This window comes from Coloeus monedula (assembly GCF_965178545.1).
Source record: "Coloeus monedula genome assembly, chromosome: 16".
NCBI lineage: Eukaryota > Metazoa > Chordata > Aves > Passeriformes > Corvidae > Coloeus > Coloeus monedula.
In genome coordinates, this window is record NC_138796.1 from 12,612,784 (window position 1) to 12,635,053 (window position 22,270).

General features: G+C 38.0%; 1 protein-coding gene across 15 annotated transcripts in view; it reads right to left on the reverse strand.

The window, feature by feature from the left end:
- Positions 1-22,270, reverse strand: part of RBFOX1 (RNA binding fox-1 homolog 1) — a gene marked incomplete at its 5' end in the record, with an annotated part of 1,111,952 nt that overhangs the window by 84,111 nt on the left and 1,005,571 nt on the right. For all 15 annotated transcript variants that reach the window (XM_082292358.1, XM_082292365.1, XM_082292372.1 and 12 more), the window contains 2 exons: positions 3,466-3,519; positions 6,068-6,211. In XM_082292358.1, coding sequence (XP_082148484.1) covers positions 3,466-3,519; positions 6,068-6,211 — 198 coding nt within the window. The remainder of the gene's footprint in view (positions 1-3,465; positions 3,520-6,067; positions 6,212-22,270) is intronic.

Sequence of the window (22,270 nt, forward strand, 5' to 3'; positions counted from 1 at the left end):
TCTGTCAGCAGCTGCACCTCCAGCTGAAGCCATTCTCAGAACACCTGATTCCACACATTTTCTCCACACCACTCTCCACAATTTTAGCACAAGGCCACGACCTCACTTGCTAGAACACACTGAGGATGTAACTCTTTTCCCCAAAGCACCAGGAGTGTTGAGAGAAAGTAAAATCCCCCTCCTTAGCACTAATCTCCATGGTTTAGATGCCTGTACAGGCTTTTCTGATAACTAAAACCATCCTCAACTTTAAACTTTTATTTCTTTTACAACTGCTCCTTCCCGCCTTGTTAAAGCTCTGTTAAAAAACCTCCTAATTTAGGATGCCATTAAGAAAATTTCCCAGCAAAAAACATCACTGGATCCATGGATCTAAGCAGCCTAACTTCATTCAATAGCAGAAATTCCCCCAATTCTGGTTTTTTTTTTTCTATTCTCTTGCCTGAGAAATTGTCCCTTCTCAGAATTGCAAACATTTGGTGGGAGTTTAGTCAAAACTTTCTGACATTCTCCTTAGCTCACAGCACTACCAGTTAATTTTTGTTCAAAGAGCTAAAGAGAAAGATAAAAACCTAATTACACTAAAAAATTAGAAAAACATACAAAGTGGAGCTACAAGCCAAGATACGATAGGAACTTCAAAGATTCTGAAAATAATATTCATTGTAATTTTAAAATTTCTTATGTTGTACTTATTGTCATAATCAACATTACCTAAATTAAGCTCTTACTATGCAAATCTTTAACTTCACCTGGCTGACAGAGAAACTCAAGAACAAAACACAGATTCACCCATCACACATTCAAATACCTACATGAACCCTTTCGCATCAATTTAATATGCAGCTGAGTTAACAGCTGTATTCTATTAACTGGTAATGCAAATATATGCATTTTATTTTTAAAATCTGTCAAATGATTTAATAATAGCCAAGTTAGTGTGTGAGAAGGTTCTGATTTAATTTGGGAGGCACTTTGGCGTTCTCCTTATTTGAAGAAATAGGTGTTAATATAATATACACTAGATACATATTAATACACACATAAACAGATTTCTGAATGTATATACAGAGTCGTCTAGAGCATTGATTTATAACTGATAGAAAATGGTCAAAAATTCAAAAGTCATCAGTGTTGTCATATATTTTAGCCAAGCTTTCGTCATTAGTATTACACATTCAAACAAGCAGAAATTTGTAGTATGAAACTTGCATTATTTGAGGGTTTTCTCTTATGGAAGGACTCCCTTCTGCAAAATAATTTTATACTTTATGGTGGAGTTCTAATGTTATGTTTTTTTGAATATGCAATTCCATTTTTCTTAACTATTACGGCACGAGAATGAGATTACTTCTGTTGTTTTTGCAAGAAATCGTTTAAAACGTTAACTGTTAGAATAAAAAGAAAGAAAAAGAAACAGAAACAAAAACATATTCTAGCAATTCTTATGCCAAACTGCAGCTAGAAACAAATTTGAATTCTGATCCTGCAAACTTTGTTACCTGTACTCAGTCTGAAACCACTTAGTAGTCCTTTCAGTTTCAGTGGGATTTTATGAAAACATAGATAAGCACTGCCAGGAATGGGACTTTAATCTGGTGCATCTTAATTCCTACAGAATGGACACGAAATGATCAGATTAAATAAAAAAAAAAAAAAATAGAAAAAGAAAGAACAGAAAAAAGATGTCCCTCTCATTCCTAATATTATTTTCCTTAACTTTCTATTTAATTGAGAGAATCTAAAGGTACTTCTGCAAATCAGAATATTATGTAGCTGTACTTGAAATAACTCTGACTGAGGTGAGAGCAGCAGTCCTGAGCTGTGAGAGGCACCCCAGCCCTGCCTCAAGCACCCCCAGCAGCTCCCCTGGAGACAGCTGGGATGCAGCACTGATGGTGCAGGAGCATTTATTAACAACAGGCTGACCTGACAAAGGTTGTAACTGAGGCAGAGATGTTAAAATCCAGCTAGGAAAACCTTTTCCTTCTGAAATCCGTTCTAGGATCTTGCCTTTGGCACAAGGCACTGGGATGTTTCAGTGCTGCAAGGTCAACATCAAAAAAGCTCAATTTGGAAACACCTCCTTATGCCATCCCCCTAAAACTTTAACAAAACCTTACGCTTAAGCAGTCCAGTGCAGGTGTGGTGGTTAAAATCCCCACCTGGGTAAGATTTAGCAGCTAAACAAAAGTTTAAACTCCTCTACCACAGGTGCTCAGCTCCACCCCATCAGCACAACCAGCAAAGGTGGCCAGTGGGGATGGCTTTGGAAACTGGTGGGACTATCCAGCAGCAGCAGGTTCTGGACAATCTATATCTTTTGCAAACATTATTGAGCAACCATAATTTAAAAATAATAAATTTTGGCCAGAGTAGGAGATTCTGAGCCACCAAATTCCATCCATTTTAGTTGTTTACTGAAAAAGTGATGAATGTTCCAACTGAATTTGCGCTGGTAGGCAAGGGGAATAATTAATGTCTGAATAATAAACCAGGAGATTTCAGCTGTTCCATTTAGGTTTAAAAAAAAAAAAGTGAAGGCTTTATTTTCAGAAAATAAATATTAACAGAATTAAAATATATCTGATTTAAGATAGATTTTTGATGTATATGATTCTTAAAATATGACAGATTACAGTATGTCTAGAACAGGAATAACATTCCATCGCTAATCATAAATGATATATGAGCTACAGGAAGATTGAAACATTAGTGAATAAACTTTTTAGTGTGTCTGACATGGCAAGAAAAGGAAAAAAGATATGCATATGACAGACATAAAGCCCTGTAATGCAGCTGATATCATAGGTGAACACACTGGATTACAGTTTTGCACCAGCTGATGCAGTCATAGCCATTCTATCTTGCTTTATTTCCTAAATACTGAATAAATTGAAGTATGCATTTAAGGCAAAGTAATTTTGGAAAAAAAAAATTAAACGTTTCCAATAAGAACTCTATTAATAAAATAAATGCTAAAATAGATTTTTTTCAAAGGGTTGGTGTACTAAGGCTTTAACTAAAGAGGAAAACATCTGCACTTAATCGGGAACAATCACATATTTTCTCAGCTAATCACTAAAGAGGATAGTTATAAAGTATCATCATCATCTTTCATTTCAATAAAAGAAAAAAATACCTGTACTAATACAAACCTACCTACAGATATCTTTAACTATGGACTCATATAATAAATGAAATAATTACCCTTGAAGAATAAGGACACCAAAATCAACATTCTCATAAAACAGATGACAGTCTGGAGTAGTTAAAATTACCCCCTTTAAAAGATATGAGTCCAATGATTTTCATACTGCTTAGAAAACTGACTGACAGCTCAGATGTTCTCACTAACATAAAATTTCAGACATTATTTTATCACAGCAGTGCAGTTGTTTCCTTTTACTCATATAAGTATTTTAAACAAAAAAAAATAATCCACAGGTGAATTAAACTGCTTACCTTTGAGCCTCGCTCATTAAAAATAATTTCAACATCTAAGATTTTACCAAATTGCTGCAAAGAAACAGAAAAGTTACATGAAAATAAGGTAACTTCAACCCTTCTATCACACAGAGTAAAAATGTTTCAGGAAATGGTGCAACACTTTAAAAAAGTTAAACAATATAAAACCAAATACTCTTAAACACATAAGAAGACACACTAAAAGGAGTCAGATCAATATTACATCTCAGTTGTGTACGTCATTATGCTCGTTACAGTCATTCCACAGAGGAACTTGAAGCTCAGTGAAGCCCCCTGACAGAGAGGAAAGAGCATTAAACCATGATCACAGTGAAGTAAAAGTCCCAAATTTCTGGATTTTCCAGAAAAAAGTGAAGGAGTTTGGTTACTTCTGCCTTACAGGAATAGGATTAAACCAGGTGGGAGTTTTGTTGCTCGCTTCCAGGACTGAGGATTTCTTTCCACCCTGCTGAAATCGGTAACCATTATTCCCTAAGAAGTTTTGCCTTACTGGAGCATAATTTGAAAAACTAGAATGGATACTCACTTTGGGGGGATTTTTTCTCTGCTCAGAATTGCATTGTTATCATAATCTTAGAAGTAACTGTTATTGCCATTGACCTTACAATAGCACTGAATTCCCTAGATGTTGCTTGCACACACAAAAGCTGAACACAGCTGCTTGTCCCAAAGGAAAAGACCCTATTGGACTTGGCTTAGGAAGAGAATAAATGTTAGAATACTTCCTGTTAGGACACGTTTTCTGAGGTGACAATGTAATGCATCGGGGGGTCATTTCTGTTATTTCAAATGTCATTAGCATGTAGTATGGATCAGTGTTGGCACTGGTGAGTGACCCAACATCTTAAACAAAAAGGCACACATTGGAGGCAGGGAAATGGAGAGTAACCCAACAAGAGTCCCAGGAACTGCAGAAATGAGCCTATACTACAGTCTTTTAAGATATAATAAACAATTACAGGCTGGAAAGGACAGTATTCCTTCTCTAGCTTATTAAAGAGTTTCAACCTGGTCATCAAAAATAAACCATCACTTGGTATTATTTGGCTTATTTCATGTTCTTGCATTCACCATTAATTAATGTTTTAACTGCAGCTTCAGCCTCGATGCAGAGATGGACTTGATATTTAAACAATTCTCCTGTTATATTCATGTCCATGTAAAAAGATCATCTGCTGTGTGTATAACATGGACATGATGCAGACCTGCCAAGTTTCATATGACATATTTCAACTGACACATGCAGAAATGTCATTTTTCTATCATTTCAGAAGCTAGAAGTTTACTGTGATCAAGTCATTCTGGAAGTCAGCTGGAAAACTCCAGCCCTTCCCCAGTGTCAGTCTTTTGAGACCTAAGACTTAGAAACATTTAAAGGAAATGTAGTTTTTATTCATTTATAAATTACAGTACCTAAAAAAAAAAAAAATATGTTTCATTTAATGTTTTTTTTCAAATAAAATCTATTTTAAGTGGTTTGTTTAGTTTAAATAAATTACCGTATTTTTCTCTAGAGGGTTAATTATTATGCCTTCTGCTATTCTGCTGATGAGCTGGAAGCTGCGTTCAGGGGAAGTAACTTGTACCAAGTCAGATACAGCAGAACAGTCACTCATTTCCCAGTACTACACCAGGATTCTTTTTCCAGTGACTGTTTCCTTCAGAGGAATAAATATTAAGGAACACAGTCTTTTGACTCACATACAAACACATTAGAAGAACTTAAAGATCTGAACTGAATGTGAAAGATGCAGAGAAGTACAGAGCCATGGAGCACTTGGTGCTGCACTGAATAACCAACTGTAATGCAGGAGAGAATTCCAGTTTAGTGAGGCAGAATAAAGAGAGCAAGAGTAACATAAATACTCCAGAGTCCTCGCTTGGACTCTAATAGATGATCAAGTACTATTTCTAGATTATGCTTAGTGGCATTTCAAACTAAACCTGAGAGTTCTTGGGTCAGGGAGTAGAAACACAGTGTAACCTCTCTCAGTTATAAATCCTATTGCTGATGGCATGTCCAGGGCCTGTGTGAGACACAGGGGATGTGCTTGAAGGCACCTGTGGCCTGGAAAGAAGCACAGATTGAGAGACTTCTAGAAAAATACTAACAAAAACCTTCAAAGCCTACAGACCTACAAAACCTGTGGAGATGGATGAGGATTCTGAACTTTGTGCTGAAATTCAGCCCATGCCTTCCTTTTGGGTCCCTTGCTCATGAGGTCAGGCATTGACCGTTTAACATCATGCTCTCCAAAATCAATAAATGCAGGCAGATAAATCCAGATGTGTACAGCAGCAATATGTATGCATGTAATATTTTAAACCAACACAGACAGCTTTCTGTGAATGTAGTACAAAACACCCAAGGGCATCACATACAGCAGAATCAGTGTAATTTCTTTTCCCAGTTCCGACTGGCAAATCAGATGTTTGGTTGTACATAGATTAAAAGGGAATCTTTACTGCAAATGGTTAAACAGCCTCAATCAGATACAGCCCTCACGGCTGCCTATAATAGAAAATACCTATTGCAATGCAAATGTAAATAAAGCAGAAATAAATGATGAGCACTTACACCAAACATTTGTCTAAGGTCTGGATCCCGGAATCTGAATGGTATATTTGAGACGTGGAGCCGTTTTGGCTGTGATTTGTTTTCTGTGTTTTCAGAAGATTGCGTCTGTTGCTGGCCATCGGTCTGTGCTGCATCATCTGTCTGCTAAAAGGGTAAAGCAAAATAAAGCACACTGTAAGTATTTCTGGCATTTTTAATACAAGGGGGTGGGTGGGCTTAAATTCTGGAAAAAAAAAAAATACTAAAAAGCAGTTAAATCTGCTCCAAGGTATTGAGGAATACCAGAAGTTTAAATACATTAAAATCAAATCCATTTCTGTATCTGTCTCAACAGCATACATTCTCAGTGATAATATGTGTTTGGAATAAACTGGAGAATAAGTAGATTATTATTTGTAGATTTTCTGAGCTATTTTTAAATAACGAATAAATAGATCTCCCTACAAGACTGTAGAAACTCCTTTAACCTTTTCTATGTTTGCCAAGGTAAGGAACTGAATCTGCAGTCCAAATGCTGCCTGCTAGCAGAGCAAGCCAGACACTTTGAAATCAGATTAGTGCTTTCATTCAGAGGCCACTGGGACTTCTCCACAAGAGGCAGGTAACACATCTCATCCCAGCTGCCGTTTCATAAGCACTGCTGATGGGCACTGGAGGGTCATTCTGTCCAGATAAATGGTGACCATTATGGAAAAGGCCTTGAGTTGTGAGAGGGAACAGAAGTTTAATCAGTGATGAAGGTTGCCTGACAGAAAAGTGAGACACAGAAACAAAGTTTTACAGATTCTCTTCTTCGCCAAAACAAGGTTATGCCGTGGTAGTTCCCACAGGGACACTGTTCCCTGGTTTTAAACTTCTGCTTTAAAATTGAAGGACATTGCTATGTACTATGATTTAACAAACAAATTATAAATCCCCAGTGAGATTAAGGAAAAGAATAAAAAATGGCCCTCATCCAAAAAGTAAGACTGACCAATGCTGGTCAATCAGTATGTTACAGAAATTACTCATCTCTGTTCTTTAATTACATCCTACAGTGCCTAATTAATTACTGCTTGTACAGCACACAGTCATTAGACAAGATTCTGCATGGGTATGTGAAAACAGCACAGTCATACTCATCTGCACTGGTAGAGGAGTTTGGAAGAATAGAAAGGGAAAGAAAATAGTTGAATGAAAAACTACAAGGATGATCTGACAGACATTACTCCATTTGCTCTGGCCTCCCTCTTCCTTCTGACCCCGCTGTTTTCCTAAATATTCCTCTTTCTCTTGTGTTCCAGTGTTACATTCAGTTCGTCTTTCTGACTTTTTTCAATTGAAGAAAAAAAAGACGAAATTGCCCATTTCCTGCTAGTATGAAATTTCTTTTAAAAGGCAACAGTTTAAGCAACATAAAAATGCTTAAATAAAATAAACCTTACCACACAGTTTTAGTACCCACAAGCCTGGTGAAGAGGAAGCAAAAGAACTCAAACGGAACACATCATTTACATCAGCAATAACTACATATAAATTGAACTGTAGCAAGTTAAATTCAACAATACCTTCCCTAGGGAATACAAATGTTCTCAAATTAAAAGTATTAACATCTATATTGCCAATAATGCTGTGCTAAGAACACTTTATAAATAAAGGTTCTCATTTCTGCAGCAGCTTCAGTCCAGCAGCAGCACCTTTGATATTTCATGGGATAGGAAGAGACTCACACAAACACAAACTTTTGTGTGCACTGAAGAAAGATTTACAAGTGCTCCAAACAAATAATGGGATCAGATCAAGCGTAAACCTAAAACTGAGTCAGCACCACCACATCTCTATCTGCTACTCCCTGAACTCACAGGCAGGGGCCCACAAACTAAATAATTTATCTTTATAAATATTTTGTGATTTAAATAGAAAATACGGTATATAGCTGTCAAGAGACAAAAATGTTCCATGCTAATCTATTGTTATCTAAAATCAACTCAAAAATTTGAAATTTAGATTTTGAAGTAACTGTTCCATCCAGAGACACCACAGAGACTATTTTCTACCTTCAGGCATCAAAGGAGAGAAACATGAAAGAAATTTGGTATGTGAGAGTAGGTGGGAGATGATAGACTGGAAACTCTTGAAATACAACACCTCAGAAGAATGTAAGGTCAATTATATTAATCTGAAGAGAATTAAAGAATTCTGAAGGTGCTGTTGAGCTTCAGGAAGAGGGGGAGCCCCAGGAAGAAATTATATAATCAGTGTACTGTATAAATGCAAATTGAAAAGAGTAATCTTTGTTCATTGTATCAATAGAAATGAGGAGTAGGAGGGGTGAACTGTGCACCACAAACATCCCAAAACACTGGGAGAAACTTCCCTAGTAAGCAGCTGAACAGACTATGGTCAGCAAAATCCAGTGAGGTTTCTGAAGATGGTGTTAAAATGGAGCTACAAATTATGGGTGAAGAGAATAAATCCAGGTACTGTTATCTTCTGTCCTTTGGTTGGGTTTACCACTTTTAAAAATCATTTTTATTCTAAGAAGCCTCAAATTTACACTCTCAGCACAGAATGTCTCAGAGTCTGGGCAGCGAGGACTGAAAACCAGAAACTTTAGCAAGTCACTGTCATCAACAATTCATACCTGTCCATGACCCTCAAGATCCCCGGGGCACAATTAACAGGGCTAAGCCATTTAAAACATATTAAAAGGCTTGGCAATGTATCAGTCTCTTTACAAAGCACCCAGAAATCCACGGGCACGCCAGGGAGATCTGCACAAGGATAACTGCAAACTGAAATTGGAATGTGAAGATTATGCAAAAATTTCCAAGTAACACACCAAGGAGGTAAAACACACATGGGACAGAGGACAGGCTGGATTTTGAAAAATCCCAGCCAGGTAACTTTCAGAGCTCTGTGGACTCACAAAACCAGAATGTCATTTACCTTAAACATACATAATACATTTCAGGAGAATATCTTCACTGCTAGAGGACCTGAAGTTTTATATTCCTTTAAAAATTAATTGAAGTTAGGATGTGGCATTATCCTTCCTCCATCCCTGCAGTCTTGCATGCAATCAGACTGCTTTCTGGTCCCTATTCCACCAAGTACTTGCAATTATAAAATATTAAAGAATCTTAATATATGATAGTCTTAAAACCTAAAATGAAAGTTATAAATACAGAATGCAGAAATAGAAGACCAAATTCTCACTTACAGCAAAACAAATTGAGGTGATCTCCCTTTACTTCAGTGAGGTACTGAAGGCTTAAGTGTTAAAATAAATTAGAATTGAAACCATTCTTACAGGTAAGCAAACCCATCTCAAAGAGGGAATTTCAGAAAACAATTTTTTGGTTTTTTCATATAAGATAATAATAAAATAATAATAATTAATAATAATAATTTCAGTATAAACATTTGGTATCCTTTTAAACTAAATTCATCATCATGAGTTAATATCTATTGTTTTCTAGAGAAATTCTTTATCTTTAGCAAAATACTTTTCTTTTTGTTTCCTTAACTCAGTTCCAGAAACAGAAAACTTCTATTAATTAAAAGACTTCACTCAAGCTCTTAAAGACTTGACACTGAAGTAAAATTGTTGAAGTAATTTTTCTGGTTTCCCTTCCTAGCTTTTTCGTGAGAATTTAAGAAACAAAAATTATACAAATGAGGAAAACTACTAAACCAAATATTTGTTTGGATAAAATAAATTTGACAACATTTTATTTGGAAAAAAAATATTAACTCCCCCACACCCACACCTCTTCTTTTAAGGCCTTTTTAATCCAATATTTGCAGCAAATTGCACTCAAAAGTACATTCTAAAGCCTTCATGCAGCCTCAAATACAACCCCATTTCCCAGCTGACTCCTGACTGGACACAGGAGTCTCATCTGCCACCTTTAGCACTTGTGGCAAAGGCACCACACACAATAAAACAATGAGCAGTGAACCTGAAATCAGAGAGGGCCTTGTGCACATTGATTGGGTAGAAAAAAACCCATTCCATTCTCCTTCCTGGCTAATACAAACTCTCTGTATCCCTCCCCATCCATCACTGCAGACAGCCAGCCCTGGAATGTTTCTTACACTGGAATTGTAAGAGTTTCACTTTCCCTCCATTCTTTTTCACTGACTAATACCTTTCATTTCCTACAAAACAATGGTGGTGTGGACAAAATCTTTCACCCTCAAATCCTGTTTCCAATGCGACGAAATGCGGCCACAGAAGAGCTGTTTGCACACCACTACAAGAAGAACGCTGTCCTCAATCTCAGCTTGTCAAGAGTGAATGGAACACAGACTGTAGGAATGCCTAAAATAGAAGCAAACCTTTTATCTCTTTCTGGACAAAGTGAAAATAAGTTGTATTGGAACATGAAAAGCTTTACCGAGTCCTTATCATTCTGTTATAATCTGTAAACAAATACAAATCTGTTGCATATCTTTTATACCCACACCAAGTGTAGAGGAAGAACAGCCCAATTCTATCAGGAATAACCGGTAAACTATTTACAGGGAGAAAAGAAAGAAGAAAAAAAAGGAACAGATTATTTTTTAAAAATATGATCAATGGTAAATTAGGTGCTGAATATCTCATGTATACATGCCAGCACAGGGTAAAGCTCTTCAGAATTTTAAATTTAGCAAAAAAGAAAGCACTCATTGAATTTGTTAATAAATGCTCAAAACAGCCCCTGTTTTTTTCCTGCTGCACCAATCAAGTTATTTCTCAGAGAGAAAGAGCTTGTGAATGTCTTCTAGGCATTATTTGATTAAGTTGACAATACTATGTGAGCAATGGTTGGGTACCCACTGTGCTGTACTTTTGACCAAATTGATTTGTGTAATGAACACTTGCTCTGTCTCTTCTCCAGCCTGAACAGGGTTCTTGATTTAACCAGTGGTGCTGGAAGCCAAGTGAATTTACAGCCCCCACAGTCATTCTCTCTCAATCTGGAGAGAATAGCAGCAGCAGTACATGAGCAAGCATAATTCAATACATTGTGCTATAAGCGCAGAAAATAATATCAGAGCTCTGCAATATACCTGTTTGATTTGATTTGTAAACCCGATAAAAAAAGCAATCGAGAAAAGTTCAGCAGAAAATATATATATACGTCCTGAGCAAAAATATAACCATGCCCAATGTGTACAAACTGAAAAAATCATGCATAGTAAATCAGCTTCATATTTCCCTTAGATAATATTGCACATTTTCCATTTTAAAAGGGTCTAGATTCTGGAAAGTTACCTTTCCATTAAAAAGTGAGCAAAGAGAATAATTTAAAACCGAGTTTGGGACTTTCTGAAAATGCTGTTTCCCAGATACACCACTAACAAAGAACTGACAAAGCGATGTGCTTGTAGCTTTCCTGTTTTCCTAAGTAGATCGACTGATTAATTAATCATACTTGTTTTGATAAATTTATATTCTGAAAAGTCCCAGCTCTACAACGTGCTTCCCAGAAGCATAACAACACAGAAAAAATGGAGTTATAGACGCAAATCCATCTGTTTGGGCTTAAATGTTCACACAAAGATGTACACAGGAAAAAATTCTATCACTAGGCTATTTCACAACAGTGATAAACATTACCAGATGTACCAGTGACTTTTCTTGTGAACTGCATCTCTGTTATCCTTTTCTCATGACTAAGATCAATCATAAGGTCTCATTACTTTCAGGATATTAAAAGTTGAGATTAATTCTTCAAATTAGTTCTAAAGATAAAAATATTTCAAGTACTTCATAGTGCACAGCATGCAGCTCATGCCACATCCATTTAACCTCTTAAGAATCCTTTCCTGAAGAGAATGTGCACTGTTCCTTGTTCTGTTCTAGCGCAAAAAGCACACAGATGTTATGCAGCAAGAAATAAAGAACTCGAATAATATAATCATGACTGCATTTGATCATTTGGAACTAGATGATTGTTAAGGTCACTTCAACACTAACCCTTCTATGATTATGTTGCTAAATTTCTGGTGTAGCTGAGTATCTCACACTCCAGAGATGCTTGGTTTCAGAGACACTGCGACTGAAACCCTGCAGGGCAAACCCTGACCCCCTTGTTTTTAATGGTAAAATTCCCTTTTGTTTCAGCTGGGTCACAACTTCACCCTGATGTTATACCCACTTGACAAACTGATTTCACCATTACCATTAACTTCACTCTCTTTCCCAGATTACAAAAGGTACAACGATCCTGGTTTCATATCCTTTACAAAAACATTTTACTATCCAAAGCACCAAATGCAAACTGACCAAAGCAATTACTGTGTGACCGTACCCTGGGACTGCTCTGAAAGAACCAGGCAGAGGAGCCAAGTCCCTGTCCTGAAGGCTGAGCTGTCCCCTCTCCAAAGTGCTGAGTTCTCACCCTGGCCACTGGCCAGTCTGTTAATACCTAAGAGCCATCCTCCCTTCCATTTCACTACTGGCAAAAGTGTGCTGGATGTTCAATTGTGCCTATTATTCTTATTACTAAAATACATCTTTTGGAGGTGAGGTGAGATGTGAGACACACACGTTTGGCTTGCGAGCGACGCAGGCAGGGTGTCAGTGCACCTTTTGTAAGGGACAACACCCAACCACCTCCCTTCTGGAATATTTTCTGTCAGAGGTCCTTGAGCAGTCAGACGAATACAATTTACTCTCAGGAAGACAGTGTAAGGTGGCTGACTCTGACTGGGGCATTTGTTTTAGATATACTGCCACACACAAGCACACCCCGGTAGAATCCCCTAATCCAATTTACTGACAAATGAAAAAGAACCTGAATAATTTTGTGCTTTGCTTCAGCAGTTTCTGACGTTCCACTATTGAACATGCTCTGGGGTTTCAGCATACTGGGTATTGTTCAGGGCTGAAGACTTGCAAGCAGCAGTGATTATTTCTCTCATTTCTAGATGGATGCATTCTGGATGCTGATACCACAGGCTACAAGAAAGCACTGCTATTATTGTGATAGCTTGTGCATAGAGAGCTAGCAGCCTAAATAAGAGATCATTAATTCTGAGGACAGATAGGAGCAATAAGATAGGTTTCTTAAGCCTCTGGTACTGCGGGACAATCAAAGAGTAATTAATAACTTGGCTACATTAATTATTTCCCCAATTAATCTTCCTTAACAATATGGAATATAGCCCTTATACAGTGCTTTACATTGCCTTTGCTGGTTCATCATTTTTCTTCTAAAATATTCAGCAGGGTCCCAGGGAATAGCATATCAATCATGTCTGGAGAAGAATCACCAAAAGCCATACATTTTTTGACTTCTGAACATGTCTCAAAACTTGGGCCAAATTTGCTGGCATAAGGAGCAGATAATATTTTTAAAAGAAAATTTTAATATGTTTTAATAGAGTTGTGTGTGACCAAGCAGTTGCCAGGTTCAGTTAAGGACATCCAGCTGACATCAGTGTATCAGTAACTTAAAATGGGAGAAGGAATGATAAAAGGTTGCCTCAATGCATTATTTATTGCTTGTATCGATTCAGTAAATATTTCTGACTACCTACTGGTCCCATCCAAAACATCACAACAGCAATTAACAAAACCTTTCCCTAATCAGCTGTACCCCGGCTCCATTAGCCAAGAAGGAAATGCATACACACTATGCACATCTTTAGAAGTTCGTGCTACATATAATAAAACTCAATTATTGTGATACTTCCATAAGATAATATTAAAATAAAGTCCTTGGATTTATCCTTTAAAAAAAAAATTAGCACACAGATTAGGAAATATTATACTGGCCAAAGGACAAAAGCACAAATTTAATCCAAATGAAAAATCTTAAGTGATGATACAGAGACACAAAGAAATACTCAATTGATGTTGTTATTCCTTTTTCATCTGTTAGTCAGAAGCCTGTTTTTTTTTCTGATGTAATTCTTGTTGTTCCTTAAAAGGGCTTCAATATCAGGAAGAAAGTGTTCAAAATTAACTTTCTTTCAATGCTTGAAAGCTTAATGTAAAATCCAGACAGACAACCAATGAAAATATATTAAAAAACCTGGTGACAGTAAATATAGAAATCTTGATTGGAGTTGATTAGAGGGTATTTTATCATTTGAGTGGGAGCTGGAGCTTCACACTGCACAGGCTGGCTTACAAAGTACTACCAGAACAAGATGCCACCAGTATCCTCAGCACTAAAAAATGCCTTGCTCATGACATTTTCCCCCACAAATTGCTCAGCACATTTACACTCCAGATTCATCTCTTATCTCTCTCCCACTGGAGCTTGTTTCCCCCGTGTGCCTAAAAGGACACACAATGCTCATGCTGTGGTTTCATGAGCGCCTAAAGCCTCAACACCACACCTGCCCTTCCTGACACTCGGGGCTCAGGCTCCTTCCACCCACCCCTCCAAATTAATTGGATTATATAAAGTAAGATATAGAAAATTATATAAAATAAGACTTGGAAAGCTTCTGAAAGTATCAATGGGGAATAGCTGTGGTATGTCCTAAATATGCAGAAATAGAGATCTGCCATCTGAGTAACAAAGTTTAAGGGAAAAGGGGCAAAACAGAGGCAGAAATGTTGAAATGTTTTGTAAAACTTACAGGTAACTATAGCTAATGGTTATGATAGTCCTTAAAACACCTTAAGTTACACTTTGATAGGCAATAAATCAGAACACGATGCCCTTGAGAATAAGACTTTCTGACTGATGCAAAACTTGGCATACTTGGATTCTGGAAATCCACTGATTCTCCCCAGTTTCTCCTATCCAACTCAGTTATTACCTTGATTTATGAAGAAATTATTCACAAAAGAACATAAATCAGTACCCAGCAAGGCCACTGTACTTCTACCTGTGGTCATTCATTCATGCACAAGAATTACTGCTCTAATTCTTTTTTTTTTTTTTTTTTAATGTTCTAATTAGATTAAAAATTCTTTCAAGTGTTATGCCTCATAAGACAACATTATAAAAGTCTGCAGTGCTGCAATAAAGGTTTTTAAACTTTTGTTCTGGCAGCAGGCTCTATGTGGACAAAATAACATTCAACATCTCCAACTACTTTGTAGAATGCTGTGACACTTAACAATATTTGCCCAAATTAAAAAATCACTAATTAAATACTGTGCTACACAGCTTCAGAGGACATTACTTCCTTAAAAAAAAAAAGGAAAGAAGAAAAGGAAAGAAGTGTCTTTAGATGGAACATTTGCAAGTTTGGCTACGAGTTGTTTACCCTCAGCTTGAATCAATGCACACTAGTTCCTGAAATTCCCCCCTGAACTCGATTTATGTCATGCATGTAAAGTCCCTTTTTGTGAGAGTTGTGTTGACACAACCAACTGCTGAGTGAACTTGTGAGAGCAGAGTTTCATGCTGAGCGAGAATGGCTGATTGCTCCAGCTCCAGCTCTTGAAAAGAAAGAAAATGTGACAGCATGATAAAAGGTTTTTCTCTGTTTGACCCCTCACCTATTGGTGAATCCCTACTGTGACTTTCCATTTGCTCACTTGCATATCTTTGCCCAAAGAGTCAGTTCTTGAACCCTCTGAAAGACAGAAGAGTTTGAGGGTTCTCTGTGTCACAAATGACACTTTCTAAATGACATTGCTCTTTTTATACTGAGGTACTCACCAACTTAACAAGCAGCAGTTAAGTTCCTTGCAGGATAGTAATTTCTCAAACTTAGCTTAACACCATTGCATGAAAAAATAGCAGAATTTGTCTTATTGGGTATGTTTGGTGGTTGGATATCTTAGCACGTTGCAGCCAAATGCAAGCAGCATTTCCAAAGAGCTGGGACATTTTGAATGGAAAAACAGGTCTGCAGCTGCTGTTCTCCAAAAGCAACATGCCTGAAGTTTCCCACTGGCCCAACCAGAGACAGAGAAGTCCACCTCAAGGAACATTATGCTTTATGCAAATCATTCTTTTTCATCCTTCAAGCTCACCCAACACCTTTCCTTCACTAATGTGAAAGACAAAGTTTTGGGAAACATCCATTTGTCCTTCCCTTCTCCCACTTCAAAAAAGAAACAAATAACCTAAAGAGTACTGGATGGTTCAAAGAATTTTTAAAGGGTTTAAATCATCATTTCAAATCTAGCTGTGAATGCTGATGTTACGATGAATTCTGCTTGATCATATGAATGCAGCTTGTTACTGAGCTCACAATGCAGCTCCCACTGCAGAATTGCTTTGATTACTGATACTCGAGTTTGGGGAAACATCTTCTGAAGAACTGGAAACTGGACTCAGATGCCCTGAAATCACGTTTCCTTTCCTGGAAAAAGTTCTCAGGAAAGAGGGCAAAGAAAACATTCTCTAACAGCAAACCTGGAATCAGGAGGATTGGCACTGTGAGTTAACAGCTAATTCCTGTCTGTCCCTCTTGCTTACAACAAGCCTGCCAGCAGACCTCTTCCCTTATTCATCCTCAAGCACAACAACCAGACATTTCTCAGGTGAGATATTTCTATTTTCATCTAATATCTGTACAAAGAGGCCATTAGCCATAATAGCAGTTTTGCTGTCTGTAGTTCCCTTCAGGAATCAGTACAGGATGGTACAGCCATGTTCCCTCAGCTACTGTGACACTGTTTCACCTCCCCTTGAACTCTCAGAAAAGGGACTTGCTCAATTAATGTTTGTAGATGAAACCAGGCAGGGTGGGGTGACTGATACCCCAGAGTGTTGTGCTGCCACGCAGAGGGACCCCAACAGGCTGGAGAAACAGGCAAGAGGAACCTCATGAAGTTCAGCAAAGAGCTGCACCTGGAGAGGAACAGCCTCACGCACAGGGGAGCGACAGGCGGAAGAGCAGTGCTGCAGGAAAAGAGTCCAAATGGAATAGGAATCAACAATAGGTGAGGGATTGGAGCATCTGGCAAACAAGGAGAGAATGAGAGAGCCAGGACTGCTCAGCCTGGAAAACAGAAGGTACAAATGCCTGATGGGAGAGAGTAAAGATAAGGAGCTATACTCTGGCCAGTGGTGCCCAGTGAGGCAACAAAAGGCAATGGGCAAAAGCTGCAGTTCAGGACATTCTGTGTAGAAGCTGGGAAAAGCTTTTCCTGTCTGTGAGTAATCTAACATTAGAACAGATTTCCCAGGGACCTTGTGGAGCTCCCTGCCTGAAGGAGTTCAACACCCAACTGGACACAGTCCTGAAAAACCTGCTCTAGTTGATCCTGTTTGACTTCTCAGCAGATCGAGGCCAGGTCCAGTGACAGTGACCAGCCTTGTACACCCCAGGTAAGCAGTGATAGAGCAGGAGCAAGGTCAGAACAGGACAGCAATCAGTGGGTCAGGGTCCTGTTCCATGGGTCAAAGATCTGTTCAGAGGGTCCCAAAGCAGGCAGGGCTGTGAGGGGGAGCCCAGTGGAGGCTGGGCAGGGCAGGAAGGACCGGCAGTGTCCTCACAAGGACCATTCACAAAGGCTGATGCCAGAATATCGTGAGAAAACAACATGCAAAGCGAGAACATCTAAAAAGGGAGTGAGAAAAATGTTCATTTGGATGGGCAAAAATTTCCTTCTTGACAGCAGTTAGTGCTCTTGTGCTCTGCAAATTATGGATGCAAATGCATTTTACACTTCCATAACAGACTGGGTCTCCTTTTCTGATTCATAGGTGCTCTTGCTACCAAAATGCTTTTGTTTTTAATTTAACAGGACTGCAATAAGTGGATTGTTTTGTTTTGAATATTGTCATCAACAATTAAGTATCTACAGATTAAATTGATGCCCTCCAGTTCAGTGATTATTTTGGATTATTCTTCATTTCCCTTGCAGTACTGAGAACACTGCCCAGATTTACACGACTTGGTTCACCAATCTACTGTGGGTGAATATGAAGGAAAGGACAACAAGTAGAGCCTCTGAGCCACATCTCCTCTGAAAAAAAGTATTTTACTAACTGAACCAAATTTTCAATTGATTTCATTGATGCTTTAATAATATAATACAATAATGATAAGACTTAGAGTTACTTTTCTAACAAAGCTTTAGTCTAGACAAGTGAGGAAAAAAATCAGTTAAATAGTTATTTATATGAAAAACCCTCTGCAACAAAAATTGCTAAAAATATCAGCAATAGCTGTGTGTTGTTCATTGCAATTATCTGGGCCAATCTTGCATTCTCTGCATGCACTATTTCTTCTGAAAAGTATTGTTTCAAATACCAGGCTTCACAAATGTAAGCATACAAATGGTTATCCTGATTCCATATCTGACATCAATAACTTCAAAATATGCAAGAAACCTCTGAAAATGCCACTCTTCAGCAAAGCTCCCCCTCAAAAAGAAGTTTTTTTCCATTACCTGGTGTGGGAATGTGATAGAATTTCACAGAACCATGGAACGGTTTGGGTTGGAAGGGATCCTAAGGATCTTTTCATTCCATCCCCTGCCATGGCAGGGACACCTTCCACTGTCCCAGGCTGCTCCAAGCCCTGTCCAACCTGGCCTTGGACACTGCCAGGGATCCAGGTGCAGCCACAGCTGCTCTGGGCAACCTGTGCCAGAGTCTCCTCACCCTCACCTTTCTGAAATAGGCCAGAATTACTTCTTAAAATATTCTGTATGTCCTTTTCTAAATACAGGTTGTGTTCTTATTATTCAGTTAATTCCTGTTTGGTTTTAGGCTACATTATGCATATGCATAAGGCTTTTAACCCCTTCCTCCACCAAAGATAGGTTATTTCACAGAGCACTTTACTGTCTTGGAACACAGCTTCTGCAACACTTCACCTGCATCTCCTGTGGGTATTGCATGCATTGCATTTTAAAAAATTATTTACAAAAATAATCATCTTATCCGTGTCATGCTTAGTTCTTCATTAAGCTCCTCACCATACTAAAAAGTGGTCAAAATCTACACAGCTTGGTAACCTTCACAACCATCTACAGGATTACTACAGCTGAGGATGCCCAGACACCCCCCACACACAGAGATCCTTGTTTTCTGTGACTTGGCTCAGAAGAGACACAGAGAAAAGGAAGCCTCCACACCTTAGCATGGAATTGCAGCAAAATAACCATTACCTAAAGCAAATTATCATGCAATAAAGCAATATTATTATATCAGCCACTGACAACTGTAGGTCACCTCTTCCCATCACTGTTCTCCATCATGTGATGGCCACAACCCAAATAAACAATAAAGAGAGGAAGGATTAATGTTACAGGAAGGCACTCCAGCACCACCACTCTTCTCACGGTGCACTGATTTACCTGCTTACACTCTTTTACCTTTAAAGCTCACTTGGAGAGCTAAGATTCCTATATTCCCCTTGTAAATCCTCTTGCCACATAAATTGAGTATACTGTACAATATTATAACCATGTAAGTAAGTAAATAAATAAATATATATTTTTTTTTGGGCAGTCATGATCACTGCATCATTTGTTAGTTCCTAGGATTTTCATTCCTTTCTGCATTCCAGTATCCTTTCCACCAGCACTGAAGTCTCTCTATGCACACACTTCGTTTCCTATATTAGTAACCAAAAGTTGTAATGATCACCTGATTCCTTGAACTATAACTAAAGTCTGATCTATTATTTGCAGCCAATTGAAAGGAAAAAGCGACATAAAGCAAAACTGACAAGAGAATTTTGCCAGATGCCTGCCACTGAGTTAGCTTATCAGCCACCAGCCTCTGTGAGAATAATGCCAGTGTTTGACACCCCAAAGCCAGTCTTTCATCAAATTTAAGGAATTTTTTTCTTTAAATCATATTTCAAACTTCTACAGCAAAAGAAAGCCACACCAATCCCAATCAACCATCCCTGTAGGTTAGTGAACTTAAACTGGAAAAAGGGAGGGAAAAAAAAGAAGTATGTTTTAGTTATTTTTGTGAAACTGCTTCTAAACCTATGCTTTTCTCTCTAACTTGTATAAGAGCTCAGCCAAACAGATTTTCAGTTTCTTTAGTGATTTTGGGACATGCAGTTATGTTTCGTTTAGTGCTGTTTCAGAAAATATTTGGCAATCTAACATATGCTCAAAACAAACCATTTCATGGTTCTTTTTTTCTCTTTTCTAGGTGTGGAACTTTCATTCTACTTTATACACTGACTGCCTCTACTGCTTTTTAAGGAAAAAAGAGTTTGGTCAAGCAGTTTGACAACCAAGCCTACACTTCATAAGCTGTGCTTCAGGAATGTGAGGAAATCACAGGGGTTTTTTAATCTAAAAAAACAGACTTTATTCTGGATGAGCTAAGAATCTTCTTTGTGTGAGTAGGACTCAGACACTAATATGAGAGGAAGTTATGGCAATAATTAACAGCTATCTGAAGTAAAACTCATTTAGAAATATAATGAACTGAGAACACTTAAGCAGACTTCATTCAGGGAAAGATAAAAGAATAGCTTACAGAAATATGGCTGGAATTGCATTTACATTTACATCATCTGCTTTTGTAACACCTTCCCCTTCCCTCTGTTTCTAAAGGAAATAATGTAAAAAATGCTCTTTGCTGGTGTCTTGGGGTGACCTTATGATGTGTATCCCATATCGCTGCCTATGCCCAGAAATTAATTTTTGGGCTTTTCTATGCCTCTAAACTGAGCCTGAGAGGGGGAAGGAAAAAAACTGAGCAAAACTTTCTCAAAGCACTTTGCAGCTTGTTCAAGGTCACATAAAGATAGCAGGGTTTTTTTCCCCAGCTGCGGCAGGGGAGCGAGGAAGCACCCGGCTTGCTGCTTTCCAGTCAGCTTTTGGCCAGTTTTTCCAGTTTCTTGTTCTCCGGGGAGAGAGACTGAGAGTTGAGCTTTTCTTTCTCTGGAATTTCAGATTTTTTCTCCCTTTTCTACTGGACTGTTTGATTGCTTCAACATCAGAGCACATCGGGAGGACTTTCCACTGGGCACAGAGGGCCTGGCCCTGGGCCAAGCCCCAGCTCCGAGGAGACCAAAGGGAGGACTCGAACACTTTCCCAGGTTTTTCCTCTACAGCGAAAGATTTTACCATTTAACATTATTTTCCTTTCCCGTGTGTTTGTTAAATAAATAGTTTTATCTTCTTCACTTTCCTTTGAAGAAAATTTATTTTTTCCCGAACCTGGTGGGGGGAGGGGTGGTTGTGCCTTCTCTCAGAGGATATATTTCTAAATTTGGCCAAACCGGAACAGCTGGACTTCTGGAAGGGGATTTAAAACTCAAATTGTAAATTATAGCCTTTATTGTCTACTCACTTCCACCTCGGTGAAGAATTCATCTCCTGACCACTCAATAGCTAGAGAAAATCTACCACAAGCAGTTTTAATTATAACTTACAAAATGAAAGAAAAGCAGTTCAAGAAGTGACACTCAGAATGATCAGTGCAATTTGAAATTCCTTCGGTTATTTGCATAACCATCCAATATGTTTTAATGGCTCCAGTTATGAGATTATCTAAATTCATGAAGAATATATATTTATTAACACATGTACTCAGCACTTTTACTCTTCCCTGATTCGAATGTCAGGTGAACATTTCAACTGAGGGAAAATGAATTGTGAGCTAATGATGGGCAGTTCTGTCTCACCTGACTCACTCAAGTGAAGAGCCTCTAATAGACATTGGGGGGATGCATTAAATTAGGAACCACGCCATTGAGTTCTCTCAAATTTCCTTTAAATAAAAAGCAAGAAGAAAAGGTTAATTAAGTTCTACCACGCAATTCTATTAACAATATCCATGATTACTGTAGCATGAGGAGGACATTTAATTCAAAAAAGAAAAAAGAAAGGGGGAAGAGGCCCTACTGAAATAGGCAGCTGGTCAATCAGAATGACTGAGCAGTGGGGGCTGCTTTCAGGCACTGCAGGCTCTGAGGCTTCTGTAGCAAAAAATCCTACCAAATAAAATCCTAACAAACTAAGTTTCTGCCCAAAAGTATGACACAGAAAGGCTCATAACCTAATATGCAAATATAAGTTGGTAATATATAATATTATTTTCTGTTATCTTCAAACTCCTGTATTTTATACTACAAAGCAGCATTTGACAAGGAGAGTCATATATCTGTAACTTGATATTCTGGCCCACCAGGGCTTTGTGATTTGGATTTCTAGCTTGACCAATTGCTCTCAAATAAAACAAACCATCTCAGCATTTGTTTGAAATGAAATATGAAAATTGAAATATTTGAAAATATATTATTTTCAGAGAAATTATGAGGGCTTTTACAAGATGTTTTGCTGTCTGGTCTCTCACAGGTTTTTTGTGATAATTCTGTCAGCACAGC